At 34.8% G+C, this 14,733-nt stretch overlaps 5 protein-coding genes across 5 annotated transcripts; 1 reads left to right on the forward strand and 4 right to left on the reverse strand.

The window, feature by feature from the left end:
- Positions 1–1,038: 1,038 nt before the first annotated feature.
- PHYBLDRAFT_138471 (polysaccharide lyase family 14 protein) lies at positions 1,039–2,568 on the forward strand (the record flags this gene model as incomplete). The annotated part of the gene is made up of 3 exons (XM_018430008.1): positions 1,039–1,507; positions 1,730–1,813; positions 2,096–2,568. The coding sequence occupies 3 exons, from the start codon at positions 1,039–1,041 to the stop codon at positions 2,566–2,568; spliced, it is 1,026 nt and encodes a 341-aa protein (XP_018298957.1).
- An 886-nt stretch (positions 2,569–3,454) lies between these two features.
- NDUFA13 (NADH dehydrogenase 1 alpha subcomplex subunit 13 NDUFA13/GRIM19) lies at positions 3,455–4,085 on the reverse strand (the record flags this gene model as incomplete). The annotated part of the gene is made up of 2 exons (XM_018438942.1): positions 3,455–3,778; positions 3,916–4,085. 2 exons carry the CDS (start codon positions 4,083–4,085, stop codon positions 3,562–3,564), a joined length of 387 nt encoding a protein of 128 aa, XP_018298958.1. The 3' UTR covers positions 3,455–3,561.
- Positions 4,086–4,494: 409 nt separating this feature from the next.
- On the reverse strand, positions 4,495–8,101 carry PHYBLDRAFT_120681 (glycosyltransferase family 2 protein). The gene is made up of 6 exons (XM_018428755.1): positions 7,798–8,101; positions 7,452–7,672; positions 7,119–7,367; positions 6,113–6,931; positions 5,927–6,047; positions 4,495–5,812 (listed from the first exon to the last, which is right to left on the reverse strand). Exons 1-6 carry the CDS (start codon positions 8,009–8,011, stop codon positions 4,998–5,000), a joined length of 2,439 nt encoding a protein of 812 aa, XP_018298959.1. The 5' UTR covers positions 8,012–8,101; the 3' UTR covers positions 4,495–4,997.
- Positions 8,102–10,010: 1,909 nt separating this feature from the next.
- Positions 10,011–11,860, reverse strand: PHYBLDRAFT_161555 (hypothetical protein; the record flags this gene model as incomplete). Its single annotated transcript, XM_018434429.1, has 4 exons — positions 10,011–10,244; positions 10,760–10,836; positions 11,590–11,727; positions 11,836–11,860. 4 exons carry the CDS (start codon positions 11,858–11,860, stop codon positions 10,011–10,013), a joined length of 474 nt encoding a protein of 157 aa, XP_018298960.1.
- An 867-nt stretch (positions 11,861–12,727) lies between these two features.
- PHYBLDRAFT_138474 (hypothetical protein) lies at positions 12,728–14,471 on the reverse strand (the record flags this gene model as incomplete). Its single annotated transcript, XM_018430009.1, has 9 exons — positions 12,728–12,957; positions 13,039–13,361; positions 13,450–13,604; positions 13,764–13,775; positions 13,853–13,876; positions 13,943–14,028; positions 14,225–14,257; positions 14,338–14,391; positions 14,450–14,471. The coding sequence occupies 9 exons, from the start codon at positions 14,469–14,471 to the stop codon at positions 12,728–12,730; spliced, it is 939 nt and encodes a 312-aa protein (XP_018298961.1).
- Positions 14,472–14,733: the final 262 nt, after the last annotated feature.

Consider the following 14,733-nt stretch of genomic DNA (forward strand, 5'->3'; position numbering starts at 1 on the left):
GTATAAGCGTCCATTGACACTATGCTTACTATTCATTTCATCTGTTTTATTTTTTTTTATTTTTTTTTATCTTATTTTTTTGTACATTAGTGCTCATGGGCCATGCTCTCTCTCTCTCTCTAACTTTCTCATTTATATCTATCTCTCCTTTTATTTTTTATTTATTTTGCTTTTCTTCTTTAACTTGTTTTCTTATCTGCGCCAAAATGTGAGCGTGTAATGTAATCCCAGCTTTTTATTTTATTTTATTTTATTTTATTTTTTGTTCATAGTATAATCTCAATAATAGTCATGTCTTTAGAAGACATGTAGCAAATTCTCCTTTTTTTCCCATCTTTCCTCTGGCTTCCTATCCTATTCAACCCTGCAATTCTTTTATATATATATATACATACATACATAAATACATTCATAAAAAGTATATATAAAGGAATACGCTGTCTATCTCCATTTCCATAAGAAAAATAAATAAATCAATAAATCAATAAATCAATAAAATGACTTAATGATTAAATAGCTATTCAAGTATTCAATTATTCAATTATTCAATCATTCAAATAAATCGATATTCCAGCCTTGTCCTAATTTTCTCTTTCTAAGCGGGAATTTTCCCATTTGTATCCCCCCCCCCCAGATTATCATTTTTGTATGTATATTTTGATGACCCTGCACATCTATTCTTACACTATATAAACATTAAATCTTTTTTTAGGTACAGCAATTGTGTATCTATAGGTGTGTGTGTGTATTTACGTACATACGTAGATATATATATATAAATATATAGCTAAGCAAAGTATAAAAAATATACGCACATGAAAATAAAAATAAAAATAAAGATTAGTTGCCAAGTAACCGATTATATTACCCTCTCCCTTTCTTCTTCTCCCTTTCTTCTCTCTTTCTCTTCTGTGGTCTTTATCTTTTGGTACATTTCTTTACATATATTGTTTCAATTCTAATTACCAAAATCACTGTTACAACTACTACGACTAATTCTTTTCTATTACCTTTTTCTTTCTTTAAAAGAAAAGAAGTATGAAAGCATCGAGTATTTTAGTCATCTTTATAGCTCTAGCATTCGCTAATGCTCAACAATTATCAGACAAGGCAAGACAGTTGGGACTCAATCAGACCTGGTCGGCTCCATTTCCGACCTCTCCTCTTTTGGACGATAGTGCGGCTACGTACATAAACACCAACTGGCACAACCCAAACAACTATTTTTACGGAACTACTGACGTATCATATGTACCTGACCCCATTACCACCACAAACAACAGCGCCAACAACAATATTAGCTCTCAAGTACTTCAAATTAAGTACAACAAAGGATCTTATTCGCCAACCGGTACAAAATCTTCCAGTGCCTCAGTGGGTGGTGCAGAATTCTATTCAACCCCATTTAGAAACAATTCGTATGACAGTGTGCTCCTACGCTATGATCTTGCCTTTGACAAAGATTTTGACTGGGTACTTGGTGGTAAATTACCAGGATTATTCGGCGGTAAGATTATTTATGTATTTATGTATTCATTTATTACTATTCTTATTATTATTACCTTTGTGAATTTAATTACAATCATAATTACAATTACAGTTGCAGTTACATAAATGTATCTACATATTTTTGGTGTTATTGTTTTTTTATTTTTATTTTTATTACTACTGTTGTACTCATTATACTGATCTTGCTATTATTGAATGAATAATAATAACTATAATACAGGTCCCCCTGGTCAAGGCTGTTCTGGTGGAGACAAGGCTACGGGGTCCAATTGTTTCTCTGTTAGACTGATGTGGCGAGAAGCAGGTGAGAAAATCTCGAGTTCTACCTTGTTAATATAATCGATCACCAATATGAAAACAAGTCAATGCACATACACACTATAGACATATACTATAAACATATACGTGTATATACACAGATATATAGCCATAGCAATATATATATATATATATAGAGAGAGAGAGAGATAAAGATAAAGATAAAAAAAAACCTACCCCCTTTATTTTCTAAAACGAGTCTATTTCTTGTATTTTTTTTCTATCTTCTATTCTCACCTTACCTTCTCCTTCTCCTTCAAAAATATAGGCTCGGGGGAGGCCTATGCTTATATTCCAAACTCCGACGCTACCTGCTCACTCCCTCTGGTGATGTGCAATGATCAGTATGGAACTACCTTTTCGCGAGGGTTGCTTCAACTGAAAAAAGGCCAGTGGACAAAACTCGAACTGTACATTAAGATCAACGATCCTTCAAAATCCAACGGTATCCTCCAGGTGTGGCAAGACGACTCCCTTCTTATCAGTCAAACGTCACTTCAGTATCGAACTTCAAATGCAGTTGCGATCTCCAGTCTCATGTTCAGTACCTTCTTTGGTGGTGGAACAGCCAATTATGCTACTCCTCAAGACACGTACAGTTACTATAGAAATGTCGAATATAGTGTTGGCCTACCTGTCACCCTAACACCCCAACAGTCCTCTGCTTCTAACCTTGCACGCCTCTCTTTTACTCTCCTACTTACTGGCTTCATCACTCTTCTGTACTTATTCAGTCTATGAAAAACAAAACAAAAAAAAAAACAAATTCATGCAATCCATTTACAATAACCCTTCCCTTTAATTCTTCTTCTTTATACATATATTCACTCTGCATTTCAGTTTTCACTATAAAAAAAATTCATTATTGTATAAATCAAATATTACATTTACACTTGGTATCTTGACCATCGATCTACACAGTTCTTCCTCTTCTTTTTATCCTTCTTCTATTCTTCTTCCTCTTTATTTTACTCCCTGTTTGTAGACACACACACACACACACATGTATATATATATATATATCATTTATGCGCCTTCATACACTCGTGTTCAAGAAGAGGAAGAGGAAACAACACATAAAGGTTTGTATGTTAATCTATTAAATAAATAAATAAAAGGTTATTTATCAGCAAAAAAAGAAAGATAAGTTCTTTCTCTTTTCTTTTTGTGAATTTTCCTCATGCAAAATATTCAAGTCAAAATTATCATCAAAGCATATACATACATACACACACGCATATAACTCCACATTTACACACACATACAAATATATACAAGCCTCTGTACAGGTATATTAATATACATGTATAAATGTAATAAAGTAACAAGACACTTTTGATAAATGTTCGTCTCAGTCAGTTATTTTATAGCCCCCTCTTCCCTCGCTTTCTCCCTTCTTTTGTTTTTCCCTTAATTTCTCCCAATATCCTTCATTCTTTTTTTTCCTTTTCTTTTTAGTATGATCTTGGCATATGTGTATGTATGTGTATGTGTATATGTATGTGTATGTGCATGTGTTTGTGTCTGTGTCTGTGCGTAAGGTGTATATGTCCGTGTGTGTGTGTATGTATGTGTGTGTGTGTGTGGGTGTGTATGTATGCGTGTGTGTGTGCGTGTGCGTGTGCGTATATGTCAGATTGTGCGTACGTTTGTATTTTTGCGTGTATACAATTTATGTATATATGTATATACAATTGTTTTTGTGGGTGTCTTTTTGTGTGTATATTTTATTCTCTAGTTCTCTTCAGGAACAACGACGAAGTTGGGTGGAATATAGTATTTGGTGTTGTTGTAAACAGACTCTCCGGCCTTCCAGTCCTTGACATCCTTCATGATCTCGGCTTCACGAGCATTGGCTGCTTGTGTGCGGCGGTAAGTGTCGCGATCGGCTTCAGCAGTCAAGAGAGGAACGACATTGATACGAGCCCAGAGGTTTTCGCGCTTAAGTTCACTAATAATAATAATAATAATAATAATAATAATAATAGTATTTAATAATAAAAAATATATATTAATTAACCCACACCCAAAATAAATATGATAGTGATGATAATAATAATAATAATATATATGCTTTGTCGCGCTTACCGTCTCTCCAGGTTGCCAACAGCAAGCTTGTAGAAACCAAAGGCAGATACAGCGGCAACGCTAGCAAGAATAACAAGTCCGGAAGGACCACGCTTAGGCAAATAACGACGGTATCTAACTTCAGAGTAACCCTCGGCAGGTGGCAGATCTTGAGCACCTCGTGCGGACATGGTTTTTCTTTCTTAATGAAAAGAGTGGGGAGGGAGGGGTAGGAAAAAAAAAGAAGTACTTGATGAATTCAAAAAGTTAACTTTTTGATGGGACGGCACTTTGGGGGGTGGCTCTTGCCTAGGATTTGTTGTTTTTGAAAGGAATTGTGATGTCAGCACGCTACAAGTGATTGGTTGACAGGGTTTGAAATTTTTCCAAACCGCACATTTATCTTCACACAAAGTACGGTGCACGCACCCATCTACGCACCTTTTTTTTTTCTTTCCCTCCATTCCTTCTACAACGAATAAATAGTGATCAATATTTAAATGATCGATTAAATTGAAATTGAAATTGAAATTGAAACAACTATCTTTTATCAATATATATTAAGATAATTTTTTTTTTTCATTTGCTGTCTTTCTTGACTGTGATGATGTAGCTTGTTTATATAAGTATATATATATAAAAGTATGTAGTGTAATGTATTAAAAAGAAGAAGAAAATAGGAAAATCTGATTAACCTACAAGGATGTTGAAGAATCCTTGAAAGGCAAAAAAAATATAGAAGAATAAAGAAGAGGGTGATCCAAAACCTTTAACAAAAAAAAACTGTTGGATCAAGAAGTATGCTAGGAGAGAGAGAGAGAGAGAGAGAGAGAGAGAAAGACAAAATAATAATAATAATAATAAAAATAAAAAGCAAATATGATGAGGGAAAGAAAGGAAAGGGAAAGATAATAATAATGGAGAGAGGGCAATGGTTTAAAGAAGAAAGAAGCAGAAAAAAAAAAGTGAAAAAGAAAAGAATACTGTGTTCTTTTGTCTTTCACTTCTTTCACTTCTTCTTCTTGACAGGGTATGTATGAGTGAATTTTTTTTTCGTTCTCTATCTCTTTTGTTTTTTGGAGTGGGGGTTTTTTTTGGGAGGTTTATCCAGTAAAGATTCTCATGAACAAGTAAGAACACGATCCCAAGAAACGAATTGCTGCAAGGCCTGCAACAGACCAAAGAATGAAACCAAGATATGCTGTACTACGCTCCTCATAAGAACCAAACCAGTGTAAGATCTGTCCGTTGGTAATGACAGCAACAAGGGCCATGTTACTGATTATCCAGCAAAGGACAAGGTTGGTACGGAAAGCTCTGTAGTAATCATCCTGCTTGGTCTTTGCGTCACGATGCTCGGCTTCAGGTACAAACTTTCTCTTGAGATCCAGACAAGCTTCTTCGTACTGTTCGTTGAGATCCTTTTGTTCGGTTGGTACTTCGACTTCAACTGACTGGCCACCATCCTTGTCAGTTTTTGCCTTTACAACACCCAGATCGGTAGAAACACCATTATCACCCTTGGTACCCCACGAAACATCATGAGTGTTACAGAAAGCATAAATGTTGAGCACGTTGATATAACTGGGAGACATGAAGATATATGGTATGAAACTTGTGAACATGTGCCAGGGATCCATGAACAGCATACTGGCCACAAAGTACATGATATAGGTTGCAAGGAAGGATATGACGACTTGACGGAAAGTACTTTGGTTAAAGAGGGCAACGACTGCATTTTCGGTCGCAGAAGCAGCATCTACAGCAGTGATGATACCAACAACAGTAATCCAGAGAGTACAGAACATGATGTACACCATCATAACAGCGAAAAATGCAAAACCTCCAATGTAGGCCCATTTGAAGCCTTGAGGTCTGTTACCCATAGCAATAATAAATTGAACAACAAGCAAAACACCTAGAGATTTTTTTTTATTTTTTGTTTGGTCAGACACAATACACACACACACACACATATATATATATATGTATGCCTTGATTTTTTTTGTTTTGTTTGATCAATGGTACTTACAATAGATATAGTTGAGGACAATGTGGAGAATTTTAGCAACATCAGCAGAGAAAGGTTTGGGGTTCAATTCCTCAGATTCCATAGAGCTAGTCATGATATAGAAAATCAAGTAAAAATTGCCCTGAAATCACCAAAGTTAGCAATTTGATGCGTATAATTTTGAGAGACGTTTGACGTTTTACTTACGATAGCAAACCAAGAAAAGAACAAATTGTACAGCTGATAGATATCTTCAAACATAAAGGCCAGTTTACGTCCAATAAAATGGTTCGAACTCCAGACTTTTCTCCAGTGAGCAAGGGAGTAGATACCAGCAAAGAAGGAACCGTTGAGCCAACGACGACGCTGAGATACAAACTCAGGAATATTGTCAGGCACATCAGTTTCACCATAGGCATTGCAGACATAATGCAGTGTCCAGGCTTCGTTTCTCTTGGCAACCAATTCATAGCACAGGATACGATCTTCGGCGAGATACATATTGGCTGTAAAGATGTCGGCATCTGAACCATGCATCTTCTCACCCATAAAGTACTTCTCGAGGGGACCGACGCCATTGTGATCGTTCTGCAGAGCCTTGTAGCGATAAGCAGAGAATGCACCAGGAAGTACAGAAATATGTCCAAATACAGACTCGAGAGGCTTGTCGAGAATATTTGAAATCTTGTATTCAAAGTTCTGTGAGGCCACAAGAGGATTTAACAGATTGCTTCCATATTTTCCGGCCATGGCTCGAATTTCACCACACGCACCGGCCACGTTTTTGTTGATATCGAACGCCTTCCACAAATGGTAAATCGAGTTGTGTCCGGGCTTAGTTCCAACATCGAGTAGGACACAGACATTAGGTCTAAGCAGAGGACCAAAGGCCTGGAAGAACCATCGATGGGAATTGATCTTCTTTTGATTCTTTTCCTTTAGGCAAAACAGCAGCTGAACAGGAACAATGCCCTTGTCGGCGCCTCTGAAACTCATGTCGGGTTCGACGGAGATTTGTGTTGTGTGCTACAAGAATGTGCGAGATTTTTTTTTAAGCAAAATAAAATAAAATAAAATGCGCTGAAGAGATTGGGGGAGAAAATGGATAGAGAGAGAAGGGAAGGGAAGAGCCCCATGCGGTGCGGAGCATAAAGTAGAAATCACCCACGGGTTTATATATATCTATATATATATATATATTGTAGAAGCCTACCTCAAAAATATGGGCGGCCACAGGCTTGCCCTCTACGACGTTCTTGGCAACACCTTCTTGGTATACACCTAATGCAGATAGGACGGAAAGGGTACGAGCATTGATCTTGGTACGGCCATCAGATACGATACAAACAACCACCTTCTTCCATCCCTCAGCATTCCACATCTTATTGCGGGTCTTTGCACACAAATGGGCAATATTCTTCATGACACCATGCATTGTTCGGCAAAAAAGAACTTCGTCTTCCTATAAATCGTACACATACACACATATATATAAATACAATTATAACTTTAACTCTAAATGTAAATGTAAATATATCTTTCTTACGTTGTACATGGTTAATACAATAAACAATTCAGTGTCTCTTCCAGACAGATTCTGTCTCAAGAGATATTTCTCGGACTCAAAATCAGCAGGGTCACAGGTGGCAGCAGTATATCGCATGTGGGTAAATTCTTCGCCTTCTTTGATGGGAAGACTTTGGAGATACTTTGTTGGGACAGGATTGTCGAGGACAAGATTACCTCTGGTAAGCTTGACCTTTCGAACTATTATTATTATTGTTGTTATTTTTAAGAAAAAGAAAAAGCCAGCCATGTTAAATAGTGCACAGACATGGACACACACACACATATATATATATATATAATGAGAGAGAGAGAGATATAATTACCTGTCTTGTATCGTCGAGGTTGGCGGCGAGGAGGTTCGGTAAATGAGCCATTAGGAGATGGACTCGAGTTTTGGAAGTGAAGGCCAGGGCTGTTGGGCGATCCTGCACCTGATCTTCCACGATACATTGGTGAAGGTTGCATGACAGAATTGGGGCTTCCGAGAAGTGGTTGGTTCATGGTCTCAGAGGAAATGTGTTCATCGTGATAGCCCATTGTATCAAAGTTGTTGTTTGGTCTACGGGCTGGTGGCTGTGTACCAAAGTTGGTGTCTTGGAGAGGATACTGCTCCTCAGTATAGCGAGGCAATGGTGAGCCTGCAGGCGAAGTAGGCGATGCGTATTGGCCTGGATTGTACATTTAGACGGTATCCAGAAGATTGGTGGAGGTGATAGTAAAAGTAAAAAAAGAATGACTCTGGGGATGCTAGTTATATATGTATATATGTATATGAGTATGTCTATTGATATATATAAACGTATATTTGGCTACAGAAATAATAATATTAGGATTTTAGTAAAAAAAAAAGAATTGCCATTGTTATTGTTACTACTGTTGACCAATGCTTACTCAAAGCTACAGCACTAGAAGATAAAGGAAAGACAATCCAGTCTGTAAAAGGAAAAACAAAGACGTATCCTGGGTAATGAAAGAAAGGGTGGGTTTATATACTAGTTGAAAAGAAATGAATTGATGAGAACAAGAAAAAAATAGATATATATATATAAATATAAAAATAATAAAAAATGATAGGTTACACTTGTCTGCAATATTTCATAAAAACAAAATGGCGTTTGAGCATCGTTTGAAAAGAGCATTTTTGGAACCTTGGCAGCACAGAAGTGCATAGCTGGCCACTCAACAGGACATGACATTTAGTCTGTTACACGTCTTCTAGGGTCGTCGATTTAAAAATGTCATGGTGCCTGTGTTTGTCTCCCGCTGTAAATCACCAGAAATAGCCATATTTACATGCGCGTGCAACAATGATATTAATTGCAAACATACTCAAGTCTAAAAAAAACGAGAGAGAGAGAGAGAAAGAAATCGCGGGTATCAAAACAAAAATACATACATATGGCTTTGCATGTCTATAAATGATAATTTGTTCATATATGTGTATATGTCTTTTTAAAAAAAACAAGACCTGAGTGTATTATGATATATGTCTATCTATCTATTTGTATTTGTATTTGCACTTATATTTGTATTTGGTGATACAAATGCTTTTTACCTGATATCTAAAAGCACCAAAATAGAGGCAGCAATAATACATTATTTTTTTCTGTCTGTATTGGTCTGTGAGGTACTACCATTGAAAGTGGATGTACGACAATATAGGTTCCATTCAACTCCCCGACCATATTATTGGTCAAAATGGATTTACTATATAAAGATATTAAAAATTATGTATATATATATCTTGTATGTGCGTGTGTGTATTGAGTTTTATCAGTCTTGTTAATTAATCATCCTATTGATTTATTGATGTTTTTTCTCTCAATATAATTTAGTGTTATTTTTTATTTATTTTATTTTTTGTTCTTTAATATTATCTTTTGTTGTGTTTCCATGGTTACGAATTTTATATTCTGATGGAAAAATAAAATATAACATTTTCTTTTATATCTTTTGGTTGTTAATCAAAACACTCTTTATTTCCATATATGAGAAAGCAAATCGATTTGAAGATCCAAAATAAAGAAGAATTACATAAATGTGTATATGGTTGCCTGGTGACAAATAGATAGAGAGAGAAATGAATAGACGGACCCTAAAATAAAACTATTTTACGTTACCACAAAAAGTAAAAATATATATATAAATCCTGGGTGCAAATCAAGCTAAATATTCTTAGATACAGTGAAAACAGTGCCAAATTCCGGAATTTGAAATATATGGGCGGGAAATATAATACCAAAGGGCAGACTTTTTGATTTTCAAAGGGCGATTATTTTATTGCCAAAGGGCGGGGAAGTACCTACTTATTTCCTGCCTCATCTTATTCTGTTCTTGTCGTATAAGACGCATTGCCTGAGCACCCTACATAATTGTGTTCTTTTCTTTTCGATAATCAATTGTCAAAACTTTGATAATTATGAATACATGACTATATATTCAAAGAAAGTATTCCCGTCCAATACAATATGTCTTTAACTGATTGTGGTATGACTCAATCAAGTTATTGGTATCAAATATTGCAATTTTTTGAAGTCTAAATCTTTGTAAAATACTTCGTAAACAGTTCGTATACTTTAAACTCCAAAGTAAACAGTTCATACTCCTTATCAAAGATCTCTGGGCTTGTTGTGTGTATCATATTGCTGAGATTATGACAGATGACATTGTGAGCTGCTTCTGTATCTCTTATAGAGCCATATATTTTTAACCATACAATATTAGGATTATATATTGAGTAATATTTATAGAAGTAAATGGCATTTACATGCTTTATGTATAAAAAATATACTCCATTTTTCTGCATTCTCGAAGTACTACTAGAAATAATAAATGATACCATCTGGTATTGAGATACTAGAAAGTTCGCAAAGAGTTCAAAAAACTCTGGCTGACTAGTATTTTTCCATTGGAGATTGGATCGAGAAGAAGATTATGCTTTTGATGGAAAATATGGGGCACAGTGCGCAAGATCCAAAAAACTGCGATAAAAGAGTTTTACTTGATTGGAGAGATGGTATTATGAGCCTTTAGTTTTTATCTAATATCCATTTGAACTTTTTAGTCTGATTTTCTTGCTGTTGTTTCGGTGATTCTGATTGTGGTACCTAGAGAGAAAATCATTATTCCAACCATATTCACTTAAAGAGAACACAAATACAAAAAAAAACATAATAAAGCCGTCCATAGAATTAGATTGGCTTAATATCTTGACAAGGTCCTCTACTACTTGATAAATAGCTACAACATCTCTTAAATTAAGTGCCAGATCTTCATTATCCTCACCGCTGACAATAATAGCGTCAACTTCTGAGCCATATTTTGATCTATTTTATCTTCTGCGATCAGGCACCCTTTAAGCTCTAAAAACCAATTGGAAATAATATTATCTTAATTTTTGAGTAAATTTGTTGTTTCTCACTGCAGAATTATGGATAATTCTTTTGAATGAGAGATTGTATTCGTTTTTCAAGAAAACTTGAACACTAGGATTCTTCAAAGTGAATTTTTCGATTATTTTTATTCTGTTGTTTGGTTATGACTTTGAAAACTCTTTCCCCGCACTTTGGTATTACATTTCCCGCTATATAACTTAAACATCCAACGTTTTGCATTGTTTTCACTATATACTTATCCAAATATTCAAATAATCCCGTGTACATACAAGCATATATATATACATTGGTAACACTTTTTATTTTGTCTTTGACCCTTCCTTGCGTCTAGTCTTTTGAATATTTCATTGATTCTGGTAACGGTTGCCTGCACATCCGCACATACATGCATACTGAAGTATACGATATTGCTTTATAGTTTGTATCTTAATATTTGGAAAAGTAGATACTGGGAGAGTGTTCTTTATTAAAAAGAGTCAAAATAACATTGTTTATATCCATTACTATTCAAATCCCTTGTAATTCAAATCCTTGTTGTGTAATGGTTGGTTTACACTGTCTAAATGTGTAACAGTTCCGGAGATTGTTAACTTGCCAGGTTCATTAGCAAGAAGGGAACCAGAGTTTGGTTGTGGAGTTTGTATTTCACTCAATTGTGGTGTGTATACCACACACACAGATATACAAGTGTATTTATGTTGCAAGCTTAACTTTACGCACCTACACGTGGTCCAGAAGGCTGGATCAGTGTTCTTTTGACACCAACCTCCGCTGTGTAGTAAAATGAGTGATCGTCTTGCCAAAAACACGTTCGAGCTCTGTGTTTGGACAGTCTGCACAACAAACGAGCGGTGATCTCTATAGAAAAAAAAACACTCACTTTTATTTTACATTAATCTTCGATTTGTAGCTCCAGAATTAATCTTTGAAGAACTGTCTAGAATGCAATGGCCTTCATTTCGATACTTTTGAAACGTGATTCTGTTACCATAGCTTTTATTTTATTTTATATATATATGAACGTTTTTACTTTTACTTTTATTTTTCTTCTTATTCTTTCAAACTGAGATTATAGATACAGATATATATATATATATATACAAATACATATGTAAAATACAAAACATGTATACATTTCGCAAGATAATTTATCATGTATATACAGATTTTTTTTTAGAAAAAAAAAGAAATACAATCTAAAATACACTTTAGAAGACTATACACACATGTATAAAAGTATATACATAATTCAGCAAGGTGGATCAAGATAATAACTAATAATAGGTACCTCTAATGGCATCCACAAAGTTCTCAGCACCAAATTATAATAATCGAATCATAAGTTAAGCTGTACAATATATGTTGGTATGTCAATCAATAGTTTGTTGAACATAAAGCTTCGCATATACTTTGTTTGCAGAGTGTACAAATCTTATTGGACTGTACTAGTTTAAATACAAAAATAATGGATATATAGATTTATATCTATATAATAGTTAATGAAATTCCAAGGATATTCGGAACAATTTTACCGTGTCTCTAATAGGATATTTGATCTCGAGCTAAATGATACGATATTTTAGCTATTGAAAATAAAATAATTGAAAATAAAACATAATATAATATAATATAATATAATATACCCCATAAAGTAAAATAAATAGATTTTCAGCAACACCAAAAGTTTTATTAAACTACAAGTTCTTCGATGCTTAGAAAATTAAGCATGGTAGCATTCTTCACCACGCACAAATACACATACGCATGTATATGTTTATTTCTTCAATTTATAAGTATATATACGTATGTGTATAAATTCATATTATTTTTTTAAAGAAAAACATAATAATAACTGTATCTAAATAGCAACTTCTTCTCGTTGATAGAACGGTTTTTCTGCTGTGAATAATCGCATTGTCCAAGTGTATCCCATAAATGTCGCTGCATTTGATGGAAAAGCTCTTAGAATAGTAGGTGTCAAACCTCGAAACAGGATTCGGTAACCCTCTTCTCTATAACAGTGTCTTAAACAATCCACGAAACCTTTATATCGATTAGGTTCAGACTGTATACGAGTCTTTATAACATCTTTTTTGTTGTTAAAATAACATAATAATGAATTAGTAACACACACACACAGATATATATAAAACCCAGTAATATTCTTACCTGCAGGATATGTGGAGCACCATGAAACAATTCCCGCAGCTCCACCTGCCAAGATGACTTTGGGACCTGTGATTTCATGGTGTGACATTGTACTGCCTTTGGGTGTCAAACCTCGACATATGGACTCGTAACAAAGGAAATAGGGACCAAAACTTAGTTCTCTTAGAACGGTTGATCCCATACCTTTAAAACATTGGCGTATACCACCTGCATAATATAGCTTGGTAATACAATCAATTGGGCCTCGATACTTCATAGCATCCCCTGTGGTTGTCTGGTTTTGGAGTTGAACTTTGGCCAATTCCATTGGACATGTCATAATGCTACCAGACCATCATGTAAATTTTATGGTGTAAGTACTACACCATATATATATATATATATATCTGGTTCTTGGTTTGGGTACTATACCTTGTAATAGTTCCTGCTCCCATTCCAGCAATAAATACATCTAGCAGCGGTGGTAAATCTGTTTCGCTTATTGGCCTTCCTCTGAGTTCTGCTTGTTTCTCAATCAGAAAGGTATAAGATCCAAACACAAGCGCATTCGCACCCGCTACACCGACCTATAATACATATATGCGTACAATCATACATATGTATATACAAATGCAAGTACAAGTATAAGTATAGGTACAGGCACAAGTACACACCAACACACGCAAAGTCTAAGTCTTGAGCGTAGTAATTCAGAATACACACATGCATGTACTTTGTATACTTACAGCTGGGGATGCCTTTGAGAAAATAAATGGATCAATAGAAAGTAAGTATTTTAGTTTTGACTTTATTTTTGAGTATATGTTGCGCTCACCATTCCTTTGTAAAGTCCAAACACCTGGTTTAGTAATAAATGAGTTTGAATTGTAGTAATTGCGATGAATTAGAGGATATATAACATTACCTTTTCTTGTTTTATGATCATGGCAAAACAGTGCCATGTGCCTTTGTACCGAGAAGCAAGTTCTCGAGATTGTAATCTAACCTTTACTGCAAAAAAATAAGGGCTCAAGTATTATTTACTGTTATTTACTATTGTAGATTACAAACCAGTATCTAAAAAGAGTAAAAGAATAGTGAGTATGGTTTTATTGTATTTTATTACTAAGAGAATATTTTATATATATATTATATATATATATATATATATGTAGATATATCTAATAATAATACTAATGATAAGTACCAAATGGGTGTCCGACAGCGAGGCCTGCGATACCTATAGATAACCAAAAATTGCATATATTGATAAGAAGTTATTTCAATCGATACGTTCCTGTAAAGTCTTTATAATCGAACCTCCAACAAACCCAGCCCAGAAACTTGCAAGTGTGTTAATGTTTGGTCTTTCGGCTAGAAATGACCAAATAAACGTCAGATATCATGGGAGTAAATCGGTTTGTAAGCTTACGAATTTCATCGACATCCAACATATTAATAAGACTGACAAGACAGAAAGAAGTAAAAAAAAAAGGTATATATATGTATAAAAGGGGTAGAGAAGAAAGAAGATGAAAAAGAGAGGAGGTGAATCGACAATCCCCTTTCAAGTTATTTTTGATGCATACCAGGCTTACAAGTTTCCCACGCTTCATATTCGTTCCTGTCTTAAAGGGAGGCAAGTTGTACCGTGTGACTTTTTGGATTAAAATAAACATAGTTTGAGGCACCAAAGCCATTTCCTTTTTACTATTT

This window comes from Phycomyces blakesleeanus (genome assembly GCF_001638985.1).
Source record: "Phycomyces blakesleeanus NRRL 1555(-) unplaced genomic scaffold PHYBLscaffold_1, whole genome shotgun sequence".
NCBI lineage: Eukaryota > Fungi > Mucoromycota > Mucoromycetes > Mucorales > Phycomycetaceae > Phycomyces > Phycomyces blakesleeanus.

Excerpts from the sequence above, each read along its gene's own strand:
- PHYBLDRAFT_120681 (XM_018428755.1), bottom strand. The coding sequence starts at position 8,011 with ATGGGCTATCACGATGAACACATTTCCTCTGAGACCATGAACCAACCA. Across the intron at positions 7,368-7,451 it reads TTGTATTAACCATGTACAAC|GAAGACGAAGTTCTTTTTTG; the intron begins GTAAGAAAGATA and ends TACGATTTATAG. Across the intron at positions 6,932-7,118 it reads TGGCCGCCCATATTTTTGAG|CACACAACACAAATCTCCGT; the intron begins GTAGGCTTCTAC and ends ACATTCTTGTAG.